Source organism: Aythya marila (genome assembly GCF_965140915.1).
Source record: "Aythya marila genome assembly, chromosome: 4".
In the NCBI taxonomy this organism is placed as follows: Eukaryota; Metazoa; Chordata; class Aves; order Anseriformes; family Anatidae; genus Aythya; species Aythya marila.
The window spans coordinates 11,562,805-11,581,976 of NC_139045.1; the positions used below are offsets into that span (position 1 = coordinate 11,562,805).

At 44.2% G+C, this 19,172-nt stretch overlaps 1 protein-coding gene across 2 annotated transcripts in view; it reads left to right on the forward strand.

The window, feature by feature from the left end:
- The window catches only part of GPRIN3 (GPRIN family member 3), a 34,267-nt gene extending 16,707 nt beyond the window's left edge, over nucleotides 1–17,560 (forward strand). For both annotated transcript variants that reach the window (XM_082759787.1, XM_082759786.1), the window contains exon 2: nucleotides 9,022–17,560. In XM_082759787.1, the coding sequence (XP_082615913.1) occupies nucleotides 9,131–11,407 (2,277 nt within the window). In that variant the 5' untranslated portion in view covers nucleotides 9,022–9,130 and the 3' untranslated portion in view covers nucleotides 11,408–17,560. The remainder of the gene's footprint in view (nucleotides 1–9,021) is intronic.
- The last annotated feature ends 1,612 nt before the right edge of the window (nucleotides 17,561–19,172 follow it).

Consider the following 19,172-nt stretch of genomic DNA (forward strand, 5'->3'; position numbering starts at 1 on the left):
CTGCCAGCCTCTTTATTCACATTAGTTGTCTTTCTTATAGCCAGGAGGCAAGAGTAGACATGGTGAGATCATCATCGTGCCTTTCTTAGGTTAATCACATGCCACAGCAAATTTTTGTTACTGTAATGAATGGTTATACTCTGCATCCTTCTTCTCTAATTACACGCCGCTTGGAGTAGCTCTTTTCCATTAGGACAATACTTGTAAGCAACAACGGATATGCCCTTTGCTGGGTGCCTGTTATGTATGGATTCTCTTCTCTAGTATTGAGCCCGGTGTCTTCATTAAAATAATATGATATATGAGGAGAGCATAATTTCTTAGGAGTTAAAAAGTTGTAGTTGGCTCTTACTTTACACACACACAAAAAAAAAAAAAAATTCCTCCTCTTGTAGGCTCACTGAGGCAAAATTTCCTTCCCTGATAGGTTGGTGAAGTAACATTGCTGCCACAACACACTTCTCTGAGCACCAATAATATGGTTCATCTGCATCAAGTCAGGCCTGATTAATGGGGGTGCTACCACCACTACTAGGGCTGCTTCTGCCACACAAATGGTGTTTGCATGCAGTGTGCTGGGGGAATGATCTTATGGGAAAGGTTGTGATGGAATTGTGGAAATTTGCATTAAAGGAACTGAAAGCACGTCAGGTAACATCCTTTGCCCCATAGAGCCACCCTTTCCAGACAGGCGTACTTAGCAGTAGCTAGGTTTTCCTAGCTGCACAAAACGTGGGTTTCATGTTGGTCCAGCTCACAGTAGACGTATGTCTGTGTAAACTGCACCATCACAGCTGTCACTAGTTGACTGGGACTCTTAGCACAGAAAGCAAGAATTGTATGGGCACTAAGCCAGCACTATGCTTTCATCTCCGAAGATGATTGTTCTGCTTTAAAATGAAGTCACATTGGCATTATTGTGTAGGAAAGGGGTATTTATCATTAGCTATTGTTAAATTGCTCTCTCAAAAAACAGTGCTTTTGTTTGTCAGTGGTCGATGTTCAAAGGCATTCAGTTGTATGAAATGCATTAATGAGGGGTTAGGTTTCACTGTAGTTGTACCAGGCAGAAAAAGATAGCAGGATATGTAAGGACTGAAATTCCCCCTTGTATGATGGGCAGTGTTCTTACTTTCCACATCAAAGGTGGAAGTGGTGTTTGGAGGGTTCATACAACCCTCCTGGCAACCTTCAAACACCACTGTCTTGTTATTCAACAATAAGCTAAAGGAACCTAACGTGACATGAGCTATGTGAAATGGAGTCATCTACCTGATGTGGACAGCAGACTTCTGGTTTCCTTCCACGTGTGTGTGTGACAGGAGCGTGCATGCACATGTTCCTCTTGAAATAAGGCTTACCCTTGAATTCAGGCAGCAAAAGTCACCTCCAGCATCAGGTACTGAAATTTTAAAAATGCTCTGATAAGTAATGAGGTTAAACATAACATGCCATTAAAGAAAAAAAAATATATAACAACAACAACAAAAGCATATAGCCCTGTGGCTTTTGTCAACATGTTGTGTCCCCTCTAGAGTGACCCATGTTATGAGCTGGGATCACAGCCATGCCTTATGTAACTGTTAGAGCTGGCTGCCAGCTAGGGTCGCTGCTGTTTGATTTGGCTGTTTTCACAGAGCCATTTCTCCTTCCTTTTCACCTTGGAGAAGAAAGACTGCCAGGCTCTTGGTGGAACTCTGCAGCAAGCCTGTTTTTCATCAGGGGAATTTTATATCAGGGTATATACAGGGGTATGAAGGCAGGACAGGCAGTGGGGCAGCGAGGGGACAGGCAGCGTGGGGAGGAGGACATGGGGTGGCACTTGTGGAAGATGAGCTTGGGATGGGACAGAAGAGGGCTGCTTTCCTGGAAAGGCAGCTGGCACCCAGCCCTCCTGCTTGCCTGTCCTGCTGGACTCACCCTTCATGGGGCTGTTTTGGGAGCTCCTGAAGGTCTGTAATTTCAGGCTTCCCCAGAAAAGGCTTTTAATCTATGAGAAGGAGGTTGACTTTGAGGGACTCAAAACTTCAAGAGCCACAGAAGATGCCGAAATCCTTAATTTAAATCAGGACATTCAAAATCCTTTCCAAGTGCTGATTCCCAGTATACCACTCAAGGCTGTATTTTTTAACATTTATAAATATTGTTTTGAACTGGTTTGAAGTGTTTGAATGCAAAGCAACCCTTCTGAAAACTTGACAGAGTTCTGCAAAATTGTGGTGTCCCCATAAATCCATAGCCACTTTGGCTTTATTCCCATGAAAACAAGCTGTTCTCTCAACACCACCACTGTACGTACCAGCCTTTGGCTGTGGCTGGGGAAAGTGTCCTCTTCAGAGCAGCCAGCCCAGCCTTGCAGTTCAGTGCTGCGGGGCCTTCGAAGGAAGGTCACTGTAGCTGTATCAAGGTAAAGAAACCTAAACTGCATCTCTTCCAATACGATTTTTCACTGACAGAGATTACAAGCCAAGTGAAAACAGGAATGAGACCTGAGCCAGTTTACAGTACTGTATTCTCTAGCAATCTGGAGGTCATGCTAAGGCTGCTGTGACCGATGCTTGTTTTTAAACTAGGGTAAACACTGCAGAATTAAAATTATAGATGGGCAATCATTTGTGCTCACTGCTAAGTACTAGAGAGTACTTAAGAGAGGTCCAGTCTCTGTTAGCCTCTTCTGCAACCATCTGGGCACAGCACTTTCTGGACCACCAGGAGTACAGCAAGAGTTTAGAGAGTACAGGGACCTTAGATTTATAGAGGGGAAAAAAAAAAGCAATAGCTACCCACAGAAACAAAATCTGGCAATGGTATCTGCATGCTGCAGTGAAAAAAATATTTTATTTTACGTGAAGGAAGATGCAAAGCAGTCTGCCTTGCTTTGGGTTAAGTCTAGAGACCACCAGTCCATCCGGTGGGACTTGTGTAACCCATGTCCTCGTTTGTAGGTTGAGGGCAACAAATTAAGCTGGGCTTTGCTCTTCCAAATGCAGAGCTCCCGTGCTCCACACTATGCAAAGTTAAAGCCTACACCTGGCCTGGAGATGCAAGATGAGAGGAGTCAGCAACCAGAAACCTGTGTTTCTTTAGTGTGTATAAAATCTCCCTCAGATAAACTTCTAGTGGCTGTTAGACTGATTGGCAGCCATCTCTTTCTGGAAAAAAAAAAAAAAAAAAAAAAAAAAAAGCAGTGGTATTTAACCACATCCTCACCTTAATTTTTCACCTAGTTTTCCTGTGTTTATTACCATCACAAAGCAAGCACAAGCACAGCCTGATGCTGTTCTTCAGCATTTTCTCTGTTTTTCCCTTTGGATTCATATCCCATTTTCCCTCTGTTCATTCCGTTTTTCATCACTCTGTCCTGGCACCTGTGCTGCCAGACCTGCTAGGTGCTGCAGGTGCTCATACCTTGTGCTCAGGAGGAATAGTGCTCGAGGCTTTGTGAAGAGGCCAGTCTGCTCTGGGAGAGCCCTGGCAGGAGCTGTTTTTTCTCTGGGGCTGTTCATGTGATTTTGTTGGTAGTTTTTTTGTAGGTAGTGTTGGGGATTAATAAACAGATGTGCATTAATTTCCAATAGTGATTAAAGCATGTCCTTCGGTTTAGAAAATCCTTATCCTCCTGATTGTCAGGAACTGGGTGAGCAGAAGGAGATCAGGGTGTGTTTCTGGGCCAGGACTTGAGGTTGGCCAGAGCTTTCAAGTGGTTCTGGAGTTTGCCCCCAACAAGAATGAGACTGAAAACCTTTCAGAATAAAACCCCAGACATTTAGAATTAGGAACTCAAGAATTAGAAATGTAATTTTTAATATAAAGAAAAATGAAAATAAATAAGCAAGATAAGAGTCTGTGCAGCCAGACCAAAGGCTTCTGAGTTGCAAGAGGCTCTGCCTTATCCCCTCTGGTCCCTGGGACATCCTTCCTGTTGCCCTTGGTGCCTGTCTGGATGCTCCCTGTGGGGCTTCTGCCACAGGGTTTTCCATGTCTGGCTTCTTCTCAGCTTTTTCCACCATTTGCTCTGTGGCCCGCCAGGCTGAGCTGTCTTCCCTCCTTCTAGAGGTGTGCAACTTACCAGTCAGCCTTTTAGGGGAACAGAATAGCAAATGTGCAAATATGACACATGCCACTATCACATCTTGCCCAGTTTCTGTCCTCAAGGCAAATGTAATAGAGCCAAACAAAGCTCTGAGCTGGCTTGGTGTGACCTTCGTACAACAGCAAGCACAGCAGAAAACAAATAGCCTTGTGCTGGGTGTGACACACTTGTGGTGGTGGTGGGAGTGCGATAATCTTTCCACAAATGAGATCACAGAAAGAGTGATGCTCTGGCACCACCTGCAATAACAGGTGCTGTCCCCAGCTGCAGAAAGGGAAGTGGGACTTCAGTTCTTACTTTCTGACCATTTGCCTTTGAGTTTTGGACAAAAGACTGCAAAATGGGAGTTGTGCACCGCATTCTTGAAATCCCAAGCCCACCTTTTTTGGAAACCATAAGTACACAAGTTATATCCCCTCTACATGGGGATGCAAAAGTCCTATCTCCTTTCAGCATCCCAAAGCACGCTGAGAGACAGAAGCTGTGTATATCTTGTATCTTCCCTCTTTGGGCCATCTCTTTTGTATTTTAATGAATATTAAAAGGCAATTTTATCTTTTACAGATAATTAGGAGGAAATAACCAATTAAGCAAATTTTTCATGAATGGAATAACTAAGACCCTTTGACACAAAGGAAAAAGCCACAACGTTTTACAGAGAACAGAATAAAGAGATAGAAAAAAATGCAAAATCAGAAGGATGCATGTGCCTGTGTATATATAAAATTAAAAGAAATGTGCTTCATGATCTATCTACTCAGTGGTCTAATATGAGTTAGAGTGTTCCATAGTTTTTTCCTCAGATTATAAGACAAGAAGGGAGGCTGAATTCCCACTTTAGCAGGTGTTCATCTGCAGCATTAACCTGTGCCACTCAACAATGATTTTCATTATAATTTGACAAACCATAGGACAAGATTAGAAATTTTAAGAATAAATACTTAGTTCTTTTACTTATAGAGACAAAGCCAAACAAAGGGCTCGAAGAATGTGGATCTCAGTGACTGGAAAGCTGATAAGAATCTAGATGAGGGAGTGGGTACTTGATTTGTCTGGGAACTGGATTTTAATTGTTATTCATTATTCATCTTTAAACTACTTCAAAATTGAGAGTAGTTGGAAATGCTGGTGGTCTTATGTGTGCTTTTGCAGATTTTCAGAATTTTTCAAAGGAAATGGTAGTCAGAATCTTATGTTAAAATTTCCTGGAAATTATTTTTAATTTTAATTATTTATTTATTTATTTTAGTAAATTGCAGATATTCTGGTTTTGTTGACATTCCAGTAAGCAGTGAGAGGGAAATTTGCAATATTGTTTTACTGGGAAAGGGTGTTACCAAAATAAATAGGAGTTTCTTTGCATTGTAGCTTGAGGTTAATAACATTAAGTCGCCTGGAAACTTCTTAGTGTTTTCTGTTTGCTCGCTTTTGTTTTTCTCTTTAAGCACATAAAGAAAACATGCTCAGTGACACAAGTGTGTGAAGGTCTGCTGGCCATGCAGGGACTCTGCCAGGCTATATAAGCTGAACATAGACTGTGCCAAATTAAAAACTTCTTGTTGTAAAGGTCCAGAAAAAAAATCTACATTGAGATAAGATTGACATAGTCAGGCAGACAAATGTGGTCTGAATGCATATGATGTAGGAGAGTTGTATTCATGTCAAAAATCTGTTCTTATTATTAAAAGAATGATTTTGACCTTTGGGGAGATATTAATTTTGCTGCCTTATGAAAGAAAATTTGGGATGATTGCTCCAGGTCAGGCATACAATACTTGCAACATTCACCAGCAATCTTAATTTGTTTTGACATGTTTTTTGGCTGTCCACTGAGTTTTGTTTTTCTTTTTTCTTGCAGTCAGTGTTGCTTGTTGGTTTGAATCCTTACTGCCTTGACAGTTGACTAGTGTGTGTACTCTGTGCCCACAGGTCTCAGCATTGTTCTTCACTCCGAGGAATAATAAAAATGCCTTTCTGATACTGTAATTAGCTAGTTTTGCTGCTTTTCTCTTGCATAAGACTTACATCCTGATTTTTATTAATTTTTGAGAAAGCATAGTCTAAATAAATGTGGTAACTTTTGACAATCACAGTGCCATTGGTTCCTGTCATTGGGCTATCTTAGTAAAGAGTCTAGCAATAAGATAGCTCCCATGACTGCAGCAACAACGAAGTATTTAATATATATATCACATATATTTATTTATTTTTTCATAATCTAATGAATTTTCAAGCTGGTCTCATGCAGGGGAACGACCTGGCCCCCCACTCTGTGTTTAGGGGTCGAGGGAAATGTCTAGGTTATACTCTGTTATCCCATATCTCAGAATAGGGCTGCATGGGTTTATTGGGGCATAATTTCCCCTCTTGGCATGACATGTCTAGGGCTAAGTAGCAGAATCACTTTTAATTAGTACTTGTGGCATATAAATGTAGGCTTCAAAAATAAGCTTTCTTAACCACACTTTCTAGTGATGCTGCTGAAGAGACACTAAGCAGGTGTGGGGTTCATGTGGGAGTTCAGGTCAGAACTAATTTACTGAATTGAAAAAGGAGGAATTGTTCCATCACTGAGCGGGTTTGAGTGAAGGACAGTGCTCCGTTGTTCAGAGTGCCTTTCACGGCTGCTTCTGACTGCCAGCACGCAGACCTGTGCTGGCATCAGTGCTGCTGTAGGATTTTCATGTGATGACACAAGCAATCTGTTTCCATCGAGAGCACTGGATTTTGGGTGCCGCTCTTTCAGAGGTTTTTATATAGTGAAGAGGCAAGCAGATTTGCTCTGCCTTCTTTTTTTTTTTTTTGTTCCAAAGCTTTCACCATGTAGTATGGCACATATTAAGAATTCAGTTTGGTTTTGTTCCATTGCTTGTTTGTTTGTTTTAAATAAATTCTTGACCTAAAAAATGCGACCTGCCCAATTGTATATGCCAGTTTAGTTTGCACTGATACTTGGAAAAGCAAAGAAGAGAGTACCAGAGTTTAGAAACAGATGCCCAAAGCCATCTGCTCCTCTGCTCACGGTTATTAGACGTTCGGTCATGGTACAACAGCAGGAACTTGGAATGGCTCTCCTCTTCAGGACTCCACTAACTGGCATTAAAGTGAGCACAAAATGAAGCAAACATCTTGTAGGCAGTCACAAAGTTGTGCAGATTTGCAATCTGGTTTCCATAAACTCAGTGCAGCTTAAAAAGCTCAGCCGTCGTTAGCCTTGGAGGAGACCCACTTTGGAGTGATACACGGCTGCGACCACAGATTGCAGCTCAGTGTCCTCCAGGGGCAGGATCACAGCTTATCAGGGCTGACTTAACCCAGCAGGCTCTGTGTATCTGTGGTTGGAGAGAGCCCAAAGATACTGTATAAAAAATAATGAATTATCCAGAAGACATAAAGTTTAATGAATAAGTAATCAGTTGCAGAGGTTTCCTTTTCTTAGAAAAAATAAGTTGTCTGTATTCTTTCAATTTTCCTCTCGTTGAGCATTTTTTTTCTGTCATTCTTTCTATGTACCCTGAGATGCTGAAATATAGGGTGAATCTTACAGAAACTGAGAAAGTTATAGCACTGCCATTATGGTTTAAAGAGAGGAGAAGGGTAGGGATCTACCCTTTCGGGAGCAGGCTTGTACTGACACTGCCAGTGGGTAGAGAGGGTCTGGGACATCACAGCTCCTGCCAGCAGCATCTCCCAAGTCATTTTGCAAAGGACACCCCACTGTGTGTCTTCAGGGACATGGACACACAGGTAATTTTCCCAGCACCATCCCTCTGCTTAACATACAGCTAAATGTTAGGAGTGCCTCCCAGGTCTCACACCGGTGTTTTGCTGGCAGCATGGGCTGTGAGAAGCTTTTAAAAGAAGCTGTTCAGCTAGCATAGGCAACCTGCAATAAGAGTGGAGTGGGACTTAATCGCCGTCACCACCGCTCTTCTGGCACTGACAGACCAAGTTGTTGACCTTTAGCAGGACCTGAGCTGGGCAGTGCCGAGTCCTTTTGAAAGCTCCAGTCAAGAAGCAGGTTTTTGAGGTCGCCTCTTGCTTGAAGTCACGGTTTCTCTGCAGTTCTGGCCAGGTTTCAGCCTGGATAACTCTGCTCCGCCTGCTTAAAATTCCTCCCTGCTGTTCCGCTGGCTGTGGCATTCACTGCTGCTTTGAGCCCCTCCTGTTCAGTGGTGCAGGTGGTGCAGCTATGTTTTCCCCTCCAGTTTCATGTCACCTCTTCATAAACTGATTTTAAGATTGTCTGTGCCTGTGTTTATTGATCGGGCTATCCAGCAGGTTGCCTTTCCTCCATCTTCCTTTTACCAGTGAGGTAAACTCCATGCATGTTAGGCTGAACTGACCCGTGTCAGCATTTCCTTGCTGGTGGTGGAGGGAAGGAAGGGCTCTCCGTGAGAGGAAGGGGACACCAGTGGGCAGCAAAGTGGGGAGATCACTCGTGTCACAAGGTAGTCCAGGGGGAATCATATCTTGTCTTCATGTACGCACAGCGGGCAAGGCAGCAGCTGCTCAGTCACCTTCCACAGGTGCCTTGACACAGGGTTTTATCACTTCATTTTCTGACCTCTTGCTGCTACGTATTCTCCCCCAAAACTTCCAGACACAGTCTGCTCCCCTTTCTGTGCTTCCCGCTTTCTCTTCGTATTTCTTGTTTTACAGTCCTTGTTATGTCATTACGTTTTCATTAATGTATCCACAGCAGTGCAGCTGTTACTGCTTTGTTCCTAGCATTGTCTCCTCTATCCAGACCTTGGAGTTGGGACATACCTGAAATCTGTGTCTTTTATGTGATTTTTAAGCAGAACTGGGTGCTTCACTTTCCCCTTACATGCAAGTATTTCTCTCCAAGCTGTAAAATAAATACATTTTGTACTTCTTATTCTTAAAACTGAATACAGCTTACACTGTGTTTCTTTTGTTGACAGATTAACTATACAGGAGAACTGTTGCTGGAAGCCTGCCCTGTTGGACCCGCCACCCTCCAAGAGCCCTCTGAGGAGGAGCTGACTGTGAGCTGCATCCCTGAGGCAGTCCATGGGGACTGTACCACATCCCCTGGGACCTGCCAAGCTCTCCCTAGCTTCCCCTCCCGAGGAGAAGGACTGCCCAGGAGACCTGCTGCCTGCTAAGCACCAGCCCAAGGTTGCTGCTGAAGAGAGAGCCAGCAATGGCTTCCCCTGCTCCGTGCCAGGCTCCGCAGCCACCCGCACCTGCAGCCTGAAGTGCACCAGCACCCAGGAGGCGTGCTGCAAGGAGGATGCTAACCAGCAAGCTGTGCTCCTTCCCAGCCTCTCCAGCCAGGCTGTGGAGGGGTGTCTGGCAGGCATAGGGCCAGCCCCGGCAGTGGAGGCGGCAGGGTGTGGGCCAGACATGATGCCAGCTCCTCAGAGCTCCCAGCAGTTCGTGCAGGGCAGCCAGGCGAAAGCAAGCCCCCTGGCGCAGGTGGAGGACTCTGCCTTGAAACCTCAGGGGACTGAGGAGCAGCCAGCTCTCCAGGTGTTGCAGTGCTCCTCTCCAGGCAGCCCGACCAGGGGTAACGAGTCGTGTCTCCCCTCTCAGGCAAGCCTTCTGCAAAGAGAGGGGAAAGAGAGGGAAGCAGAAGCCAACGCTGCTGCCTGCCAGCCCACCTCTCCAGTGAGGGACAGGGATGCTGCCACTGATGCTGGGAGAGATCCACAGGTGACTGTGGTGGCAAAAAGTGGGTCTGCAGGTCCTGAGCAGCTGTGTCCTGCTGATCAGACTGAGGTGACGCAGAGCAGCACAGCAGCGGCCCAGCTCAGCTCTGAGGGCACACATCCCCTGTGTGATGCAGACACTGAGCCGGGGAGCTCAGGCCCGACCCAGCTCTCCAAATTCAAAGAAACGGGTACAATGACGGTTCAGTCAGAGAGCAGCTCTTTAACTCAGGAAGCAGCAAGCAGAACGTGGCGAGATGCCGAGGTTCAGGCTGTGGCCACTGTGGAGAATAAATCAGCTTCCACCAGCCCCAGTATCCTCGCTGCCTTCTTAAAAGGGAACCCTCCTCCAGAGGAGAAGGAAGAACTGCACATCATTTACCAAGGCAGCGGGGGGCTGAGCCAGTCTGAACTTGTTAACAGCTTCTCCTCGCAGCAGAAGCCCCCATGTTCTCCTGGTACAGTGTCAAAATTGACTGTTGTTACGGCTGGGGCTGCTACAGCCCAAAGCCAGCCTGCCGGGCTGCCTGCTGCCCCACCTGACGCAGTGTCCCCAGGCTCAGCAGACAATGCAGAACCTACTGTCCCCTTCTCCCCTGCAGCCATCACCTCCCGAGGTACAGCTGTGGATAATACTGAAGGGATGGGTCCAGCCAGCAGTGAGGCTGCTTCTGCACTGCCGACAGATGCTGTGGCCCTGTCGAAGCCAGTGCCTGCCCAGCAGCTTGCCATCAGCCCCAGTGATCAACCTGCAGCACTGTCTGCTGCTGGTGAAATAAACGTCACTGCTGCTGCCAGAACCGAGAGCAAGGTGCAGTGTCTTGTGCATGACACGGGAAGCAGCCAGTTACCTTCACTCTGTAACCTGCAGAGTGAAACCAAGCAGAACGAGGCCCTGGGCAGCTCTGAGCAAAAGCCAGTGCCATGTAAGGGTGTGAACGAAGTGGAGGCGATTCCTCAATCTGTGGTAAAACCAAAGGGAGAAAGCTTGATGGTGCTTGATGCCCAGGCAGGGGCAAATGCTGGCAGAGAGTCCGTCAGTGGAAAGGCTTGCTCAGAGGAGGTGGGTGAGAAGGAGCAGAGCGGCCACCAGGGTGAGATGAGGCCGACTCTGCCAGCCAGCAGGCAGGCTCTGCCGGTGGGACCAGTGGCTGCTCCGAGCTCTGGACATGTCACCCCTCTCCTGGAGGTCTCGGCAGCTCCCCAGCAAGCCAAGGAGTCCAAGCGTGAGCTCCATGCTGCAGCTCTTCCTTCTTCGGTTCAGGCCTTGCCAAACCGTGGGGAAAACAAGAAGCAGACCGCCTCCGCCATGGAGGCGAAAGTGCAGGTGAAGCAATCCAAGCACGTTAGGGATGTTGTCTGGGACGAGCAAGGCATGACATGGGAGGTCTACGGTGCTTCCCTCGACCCCGAGTCCTTGGGAATCGCTATCCAGAACCACTTACAGAGACAAATCCGGGAACATGAGAAACTGATCCGGGCTCAGAACAGTCAGAACCGGAAATCCATTTCCTCAGACACGTCCTCAAATAAGAAACTGAAAGGGAGGCAGCATAACATATTCCATTCCATGCTGCAGAATTTTAGGCGTCCCAATTGCTGTGTCCGACCTGCTCCGTCATCTGTGTTAGACTGAAGTGGTCCACAGGGGTGGGTGGATATCTGCAGTGGTAGTGAGAATCCTTCCCCTCGAGTCTCAAGTCCTACTGTTCAGTTGTGTTATTGGGGTTGCAGTGCAGCAACAGTGGAAATTATTGCCCTTTGTTTTCTGAGTAGCCACTCACCCCGTCATGCCTTTGTCATTGCCACAGCTGGTGTATTTCCACATGGTGCCCCCATCCCGTCCACCCTCAGAAGAGAAGCTAGGCACTTAGCAAAAGCACAAATTTGCATTGCCACCTTGTGGCAGGGAGAACAGCATCTTCTGATAAAGCAAGAAGCAGAGGGATTATCAGGATTGTTGTCAGAAATTACTGGTACGCATCGCAAGGTCTTATGCAGAGGGATAGGCTGGGGGAAGCTGGATGAGGTGAAACTAAAGTTAAACAGCTGTTTAACTGAGCTGTGAAGCAAGACAACTTTCCTTATGTTTAAGTTACCCACAATGAGGCATGTCTGTAAAAAGGCTATGAACTGTTGATGCAGTGGCGCACAGTTTTTAGGTGAGCTTAAGTGAGACGGTTCTTCTTTTCCTCTTGAAATGGAGAATGAAGGAAAGAGTGAGGATCAGGGCTGAAGAACTCTCTTTGGGAGAAGAAGTTGAGTAAATGGGGTTTTGATGGCTGGAAGGGGAGGTGAAAGAGGAGTGTGCAAGGTGTGTGCAAGCAGGCGATGCCTGCAGGTGAGGCCAGCCACAAGAGGACACGCAGCCAGGTCTACTGGCACAGTGACACACCAGCCCAGGCTCTCAGCAGCCTCCAGAAGTGCTGAATGCTGCTCCTGTAAAACACTTTTTAAAGTGGTGTGGGTCTTTTTTCTCTCTCTAGAGATGCACGGAGATGTTTTAATGTAGGAGCAGGCTGTGCTGTGCACCTAGGTCCATGAGCCTACATGTCTACTGTGTTACACTGCTCTGACTTTTTAAGCCCTTATCTGAATCTGCTCCTTTTTTTTTTTTCTGCAGTATATTGGTGCTTTTCTCGCTGCCTTTCATAAACTTAATACCATTTATTTAGCCTGTGCATATCTTGTTTTACCAAATGTTCTCTATATTATAAATCGTTGTATTGTTAACTTGAAGCATTTACTTTACACAAGTATTGAAATCTTGAGACAATCTTTACTGTATTTCTAATGTTAGAGAAGTTGTAGCATCTGCCAATAAAAGGTAGCTTAGTGACTGTTTTTCCAGAAGTGTGATATACAATAATGTCTCAAATGTACATTTGTCACATTTCTCAGCTTAACAACATTTTTCAACCTAGGAAATGTTTCTCACTAGTTCTTCATTCTGTCCACCAGTGCTTATAGTAGGCTGGGGAACTCCTGCAGTTTATAGAAAGTTTATTTTTCAAGGGATTGGGATATTGTAATCCTGCCAAGTGCTAGAGTTAAATAGGAGTTACTTTTATTCCATTAAAGATTTTTTATAAATCATGATGATAATTTATTTCTGTCTGTAGTACCACACATCTGACTTACTCTGTAGATCTTACAACACAGTGTAAACAAACATGAATATCCTTTCTTTTTTCTTTTTCTGTGAAGCAGCCATGAGGTGGTCCACTTGTATTTAGGAGGCCAGGCTTTTTGAGTGTATTGACTGCCAAGCTTTCAAAGCAGCTGTTTCAGGGCTTTTTTTTTTTCCCCCAGTTAGGAGGTAAAACACTGTAAGGTTTCTGTAATGGACAATATTTCAACCTACTTCAATGAAAGTTGTTGCCCCTATGCTTGGTACTCCTAATTGACTCCTAATTTTCCTCTGGTATGTATTTGGAGTTTTATGGCACCTCCACATTCCATGTCTGTACATTATTTCAAGTTGTCTGCCGCCTGATGCTGAACTGGTGAATCTGAAATACCGTATCAGAGAGTGTCTTCCCAGGTCCACCTACTAGGAGGAAAGTCTCCCGTCTCTTTTTTGTTAGTACTGCTGTTTCCATTACCTTTCTAGCAGTGTCTGAGATGTGAGTTTCCTGTGAAATTTTGTGTGGGATTAATCTCGACAGCATCATTAGGTTAGTTGACAAGTTCGGTGTCTCTTACCATGTCGTGTCTGTGTCAGCCATGAAGAGGTTCCCAGAGTTTTCTGTGGTGTTTGCTGTCTCCTGTCCAGGTACAAAGCTTTGCACAGCTCCTTCCTACACCTTCACCTCCCTTCTGCCAGCTCCCTCTTTAGCTGTTGCCCAGCCTGTCCTCCTGTGAAACCGTGTCCCTTGACTGAGCTCGCGTCCCTCCCTCCACTGCCCTCCTCATTGCCAGCTTGCTCTGAATTGTCCCTTTACAAATATGTCTGGTCTGAATATATAAATGGATTGTCATATTCTTCCCGAGGAGAATAAATGGATATCATGCACTCAGCAATTTCCATGAGCTTTATCCTTTAGCTCCAGCGCTCCTAAATGTTTCTACAGTATCTATGAATGGCTTTATGGAGGCCAAACTGGACTTAGCAATGAGGAAGCACTGCAATTAACACTTCCTCACAAGGAACCAGAGATCTACAGGTACCCTGCAGCTGCTCCAAGCTGTGAGTCTACACCAGCTGGTCCACTCCCACCTTCCCCCCACACCCACCACCCTTTCTTCCAGGGAAATTTCACCAGTACGAAATGCTGGTGGGTAGATTACCAACTGGATGCATCTAAATAACTGCATGGGCATAGCTGGCTACACCACGGTGCTCAGCAGAGTGGTGTGGTTTTGTGTTCTGTGAGAATACTCATGCCCAGACAACCTGCAACACGTCAGCAACACCGTCTTGTGGACACAGAGATCCTGTAGGTGTGCATTCACAGCCAAGCAATATCGTGTCAAAAACACACAAAAAATGAGTCAGTAATCACCAGCACATCTCATGTGAAATATTTTATGTTTTCACTTTGCCCTGTTAGTGCAGACTGTAGGCAACCTGCTAGCTTTCCACTGGCAATTTGTGCTTTCTCATGAATACAATGTTTAGATGACTTACGTGAATCCTCGGAAGAATGATGCATGTTTCACCAGAAGGAAAACATGTTTTGGGTAGCAATTAGCAAATATGTGTGTGAATAGTCCTTTAGCAGCCAAGAAAGACTGTTCTTGGTGTCACATCAGTGTCAAAAACAGAAGTTACTGTATGGCAGAGAGTAGGGAGAGGTGATCCACATGCCTTCATCCTCTTCTTTTTCCCTGCCCTGTGAGTCAGCACCACAGAGTGTCAGTTCAGTGGTTAACAACCCAGGAAATCAATTTGGGATAATAAAAAGAGGGCTCAAAACAGAAATTACTTTGTCATTCCCAAGAGAAATCTGTACAAGGAAAAATAAAAACAAAAGACCTGTGCTTATTGCCAGAGAAACTGTCAGTGCATCTTCTGGGGAGGTTGATGTGGCCAGAACCAAAACCAGAACAGTTAATAGGAACGTAAATCTATATTTCAATGTTTCCAATATGAATTGAAGGAGAGCCTGGTTGCAGGCAGTTTGCAGCATGGCCCCAGATTTTGTGTTGGCTCAGGAAAAAAAAAAAAAAAAAGAAAGAAAAAAAAAAAAAAAAAGAGTGAGGAAAGATTTGGAGACAAGGAGGAAGATACCTGTCCTCCCTATTTCAGAGGTAGGAACCCTCCCTTTGAACATATAGGAAGGAATTGCTGAGAAAAATGAGGAAGAAAGGACCAAATGAAAACTAAAACGTAGGTGACATAGGTTCTTCATGAGGATATTTCTGTTCCTATGTCCATAAAGCCACTGTTTTACTAAATTTTTGCAGTTGTCCCCACTTGTTCATTCTGACCTCACAGATTTTTCATGTTCTTGGTGACCAATGTTTTTTAGGAAGATGAACATTTCTGAAGGCTGTATATATTGCTGGTGTGTATAGCTATGTCCAAATACAATTCAACAAAACTGATCTGAGGAACTAACTGGTGATCGCAGTAGGTGAACAGCCTCAGTTTATTACCACTACTGTCACATATGAGCTTGTAAAATGCATTGTTTGGAGAAGTACCTTCAAGGAATTCAGAAAAAGTGAATATATGCTCTAAAGATAATGCTGTTTTGTCTTGAAAGTCATGACTGCTTTGAAATGTTAAAGTTGGAAGCGGAAATGCAAATGAAAATTAGAGTTGAAGTTGATGGGAGATTTCTTTGTGATGCTACTGGTTTTCAGTTTGGAAATTTGGTGGAATCTACATCAGCATTTTATTACTTAGTGCAGTTTGTATAAGCATAAAAGTAAAATATGTATTAGTTTATTAGGCTGGTTTTCCATTGCCTTTTTCCATGTCTATCTCTTTACACCTTTTAAAAACGAATGTAGAAGGCAGAGTAAACCTTTCACAGGCAGCTTATGGAGATGGTGGCTCCAAATGAGAGACCTGTTCATCAAGCTCCATGGCCTGGAGTAATACAAAGCCTCTTGTAACCTTTTTTTCTTTTTTTTTTTCCTGTTGTAGTAGCATCTCAGACTTTGCTTATTTACTTTTCTAGTCACTGTGTGATGGTCCTACAAGTGGTCAGTGTCTTCACAGTCATCCCAAAGGTATGCAGACAGATTCCTATCTAAATGCTGCACACTACCAAATACCTCTGGAGTTGTGAGATGCTGCAGTGGCCCATGAGCCTGGAGGTCAGTTCCTGTACATTAAAATGGCTGAAATGTTCTCGTAGGGGCCTAAATTTCATTATTTCACCTGAGTTAGTACAGATATTTAAAGTTCTGATCAGCTGAACTGATCTGAACTGAAATGAACAACATTCATTTCTTTGAAGCTCTGACATTTATTAATTTATCTGCTCTGTCCTTTTCTGACTAGCTCTTCCTTCCCAGTATTCATAATATGGATTTTGAATCAAATCCTGGCAAGGAATATTTTGTGATGTGAAACTTATCCTTCATCATTAAGGCTTTTCTTAACACAGAAACTGATAGAGTCCAAACACACAGAGAGGAAATATTTTTTCCTCTAGGAAAAAGTTTGCTGTAGGTCACCTTGTGTGTGCATACATGTACTTGTACATGTTTAAAAGGGCTGTACATGTGTGCAGGTCTCATGCATTACTCACACTCTAAGATTTTTTCCCTTTCCCCTTTCTGACTAAATGCTGGAGGGTCAGCATTTTCTACAACTTTGAGGCAAGTTTAGGTTATTCTTCAGTAGACACACAAGGATTTTATCTTTATTTGATCTCTAAAAAAAAATCCCATTGCTCTTGCTAAAATAAAAGAGTTGGCCAACCTCTGTGTCTAGACTGTCAACAGAAAGCACAGTGGCTGGGTGTACAGAGATACACACTGACTCCAGAACTTTGTGGGTATCCACACAGTATATACAAATGGGTTTCTGCACAAAGACAGATAACAGATGGGTGATAGCAAGCATCTGAGCTCATGAGGGGCAGAATCACATGAACCAAGTCCTTCCTGATGTACTAGACCTTGAGGTTTTGTTAGGTTTCTGCTGAGGCTCACAACCTCTGGGGTAGAAATAAATGACAGCAAAGTCTCCAGCAGCTGTGTGCTGCAGAATCCAAGACTCTTGAGATGTTTCTCAGCAGCTCATCTAGCTGATCCATCCGTTAGAGGGTTCTCCCCAAAACACATCCTCTAGCTCAGTTCACAGTAAGTAGTTTCAAGTACATCAAACCCAAGTGTAGACACTGACCTGAGGAGTTTCAGTAACAGGGGAGAGAAAAATCCAAGTGTTCGTGGTACATAAAATCAAGCCTCAAGCCTGAAGTTAAGGTCTCAGTAGCACACTGGAAAGTGATGGGAGTTTGTACCCAGGGCTAAAGGGAGAGAGGGTGGATGACCTCTGAATTCCTGGCTGTTGCAAACACCATAAAAATGATGGCCATAAATCAGTCAGCAGAAGAAGAAAACCAATTCTGGGGCTTCTAATGATGACTAATATTATTGTGGCTTTATTATTTTTATAGTTATACTGACTGAATGTGATGTACTGTACAAAGTAAAGCTAGTTTTAGGCTTCCAGATGTACTGTAGCATTTATTTGAGACATACCAAGAGAAGTTTGCATGTGAAGAAGTCTTACAATGATATAAAGCAATGTTACCCACCTGATTGACTTCCTTAGGAATTTAATGTTTTGCTGTTTTACATCTTCTGGTTTCCATGCTGAGTACAATAAAATTAACACTGTCTTAATTACTCTGGGTCTCTGTTTGTAGGGTAAAAAGGGCAGGATTTTAGGTTTGTAGTGACACTGTCTAGTAAATTGTCATCCCCCACATCTAACACTCATGCACAACATGCACCAAGTGGTGTGAGGTGAGGTGCTGGTAGTATCAGCATCAGAATAACTTTGAACCCTCTTCTTCCCCTAAAGGAAACAGAAGTTTTATCTCATGGTACGAATGAGCATAACAGAGAATGGCAGAGTAGTATTTTGGTCTGATGGTGTTACAGGTGTAGTATTTCAACATGCCTGTCTCCTACTGGAGGACACAGCGACCCTACCTAGACTTACTCTTTACTATGGCTATGGCTTGGGAAATAGGGAAAATCATTTCCTACCTTCCTAAATTGCCATGCTCTGAGAGGTAAGAGGAGTGAAACAGGTCCTGGGAAAATGTGGTTATGCAGTGTCTCTGCTGCTGGGGAAACTCTGGCTTTCCACCCATAGTTGGAGCTCTCTTTCCCAAAATAATAATTAGCTATTTCCTTAAGTGTGTTTCTATACTCTTTGTACCTTGTGGTTGGCTATGAGAGTTCAGGCTACTTCAGCTAAGTGCTCAGTGTTTTGGGCAATCACACAGGGTAATTTATTAATGAGCTTTGCTGGATTCTTTGTCATACGGTTCAGGTTTCTGCATGCCAGTAGCTGCCAAAGATCACTCTTGAATCCAAATTGCTAGGAGCATGGTGTTCCCCTGCATTTGGTGGGTCCATTCAGCTGCATGCTGCAATTGACAGTCTTCCTTTCCAGGCAGGAAAACCTCTGACAGCTCTTCCTACTTCATCCATGTAGCCTCACTGCAGCAAGGAAAAATCCTAGAGATCCCCTGCCCAGCAAAAAACTGACTAGTGCTCAATTCTGCAAAAGAAATAGAGTTAGCATCCTATCAAACCAGTCATCGCCGGTGCACCATTTCCACCTGACACAGATTTAAAACCATATAACATAACAGTGAGATAGTGCCTGCATGTATAAAGAATAAATATGGCTTCTTGTTCGTGTATAAATTGATTTACTGAGTAAGTGAGATTTCCTACCAGCAGCACTACAACCCAGGATATCTGCTTAGCTTCTTTAACCTGATAAGGAAACTGAAATGCCTTCAGAGATTCAAATGCTATCAAAACCACTCTGCAGTTAGTGGCAGAATTGTGAGTGGAGACCTTAAGACTCCCTCATCAAATTTCAGATTGCTCCTTTGAGAGCCATAAATTGCTATTTTCACAAACCAATGTTTTAAAATGTAGGCACTTACATCTGCAGCTGAGTATGTAGATAAATATGGCCTAATTTGTGAGAAGTAGAGAGTGCTTTTTTACTCCTGCTGAGGCCAGGTCATGGAGACCTGTGGACTCCTGATGTCTCTGCAAAGAAAGCTACTGTTAATTAGACACCTATATCCAGTACTGTAGTAGGTAAGTATTAGTAGTATCCAACTATGAATAAAAATGTAAAAATGACAGTCTGCATGTTTGGACTGACAGAAAGTTGCCAGCACAAGTCAGGAAATGGTAATGCATACACTATTGTTTGTATTCCAGCAGTGCTTGTATGAGTGAGG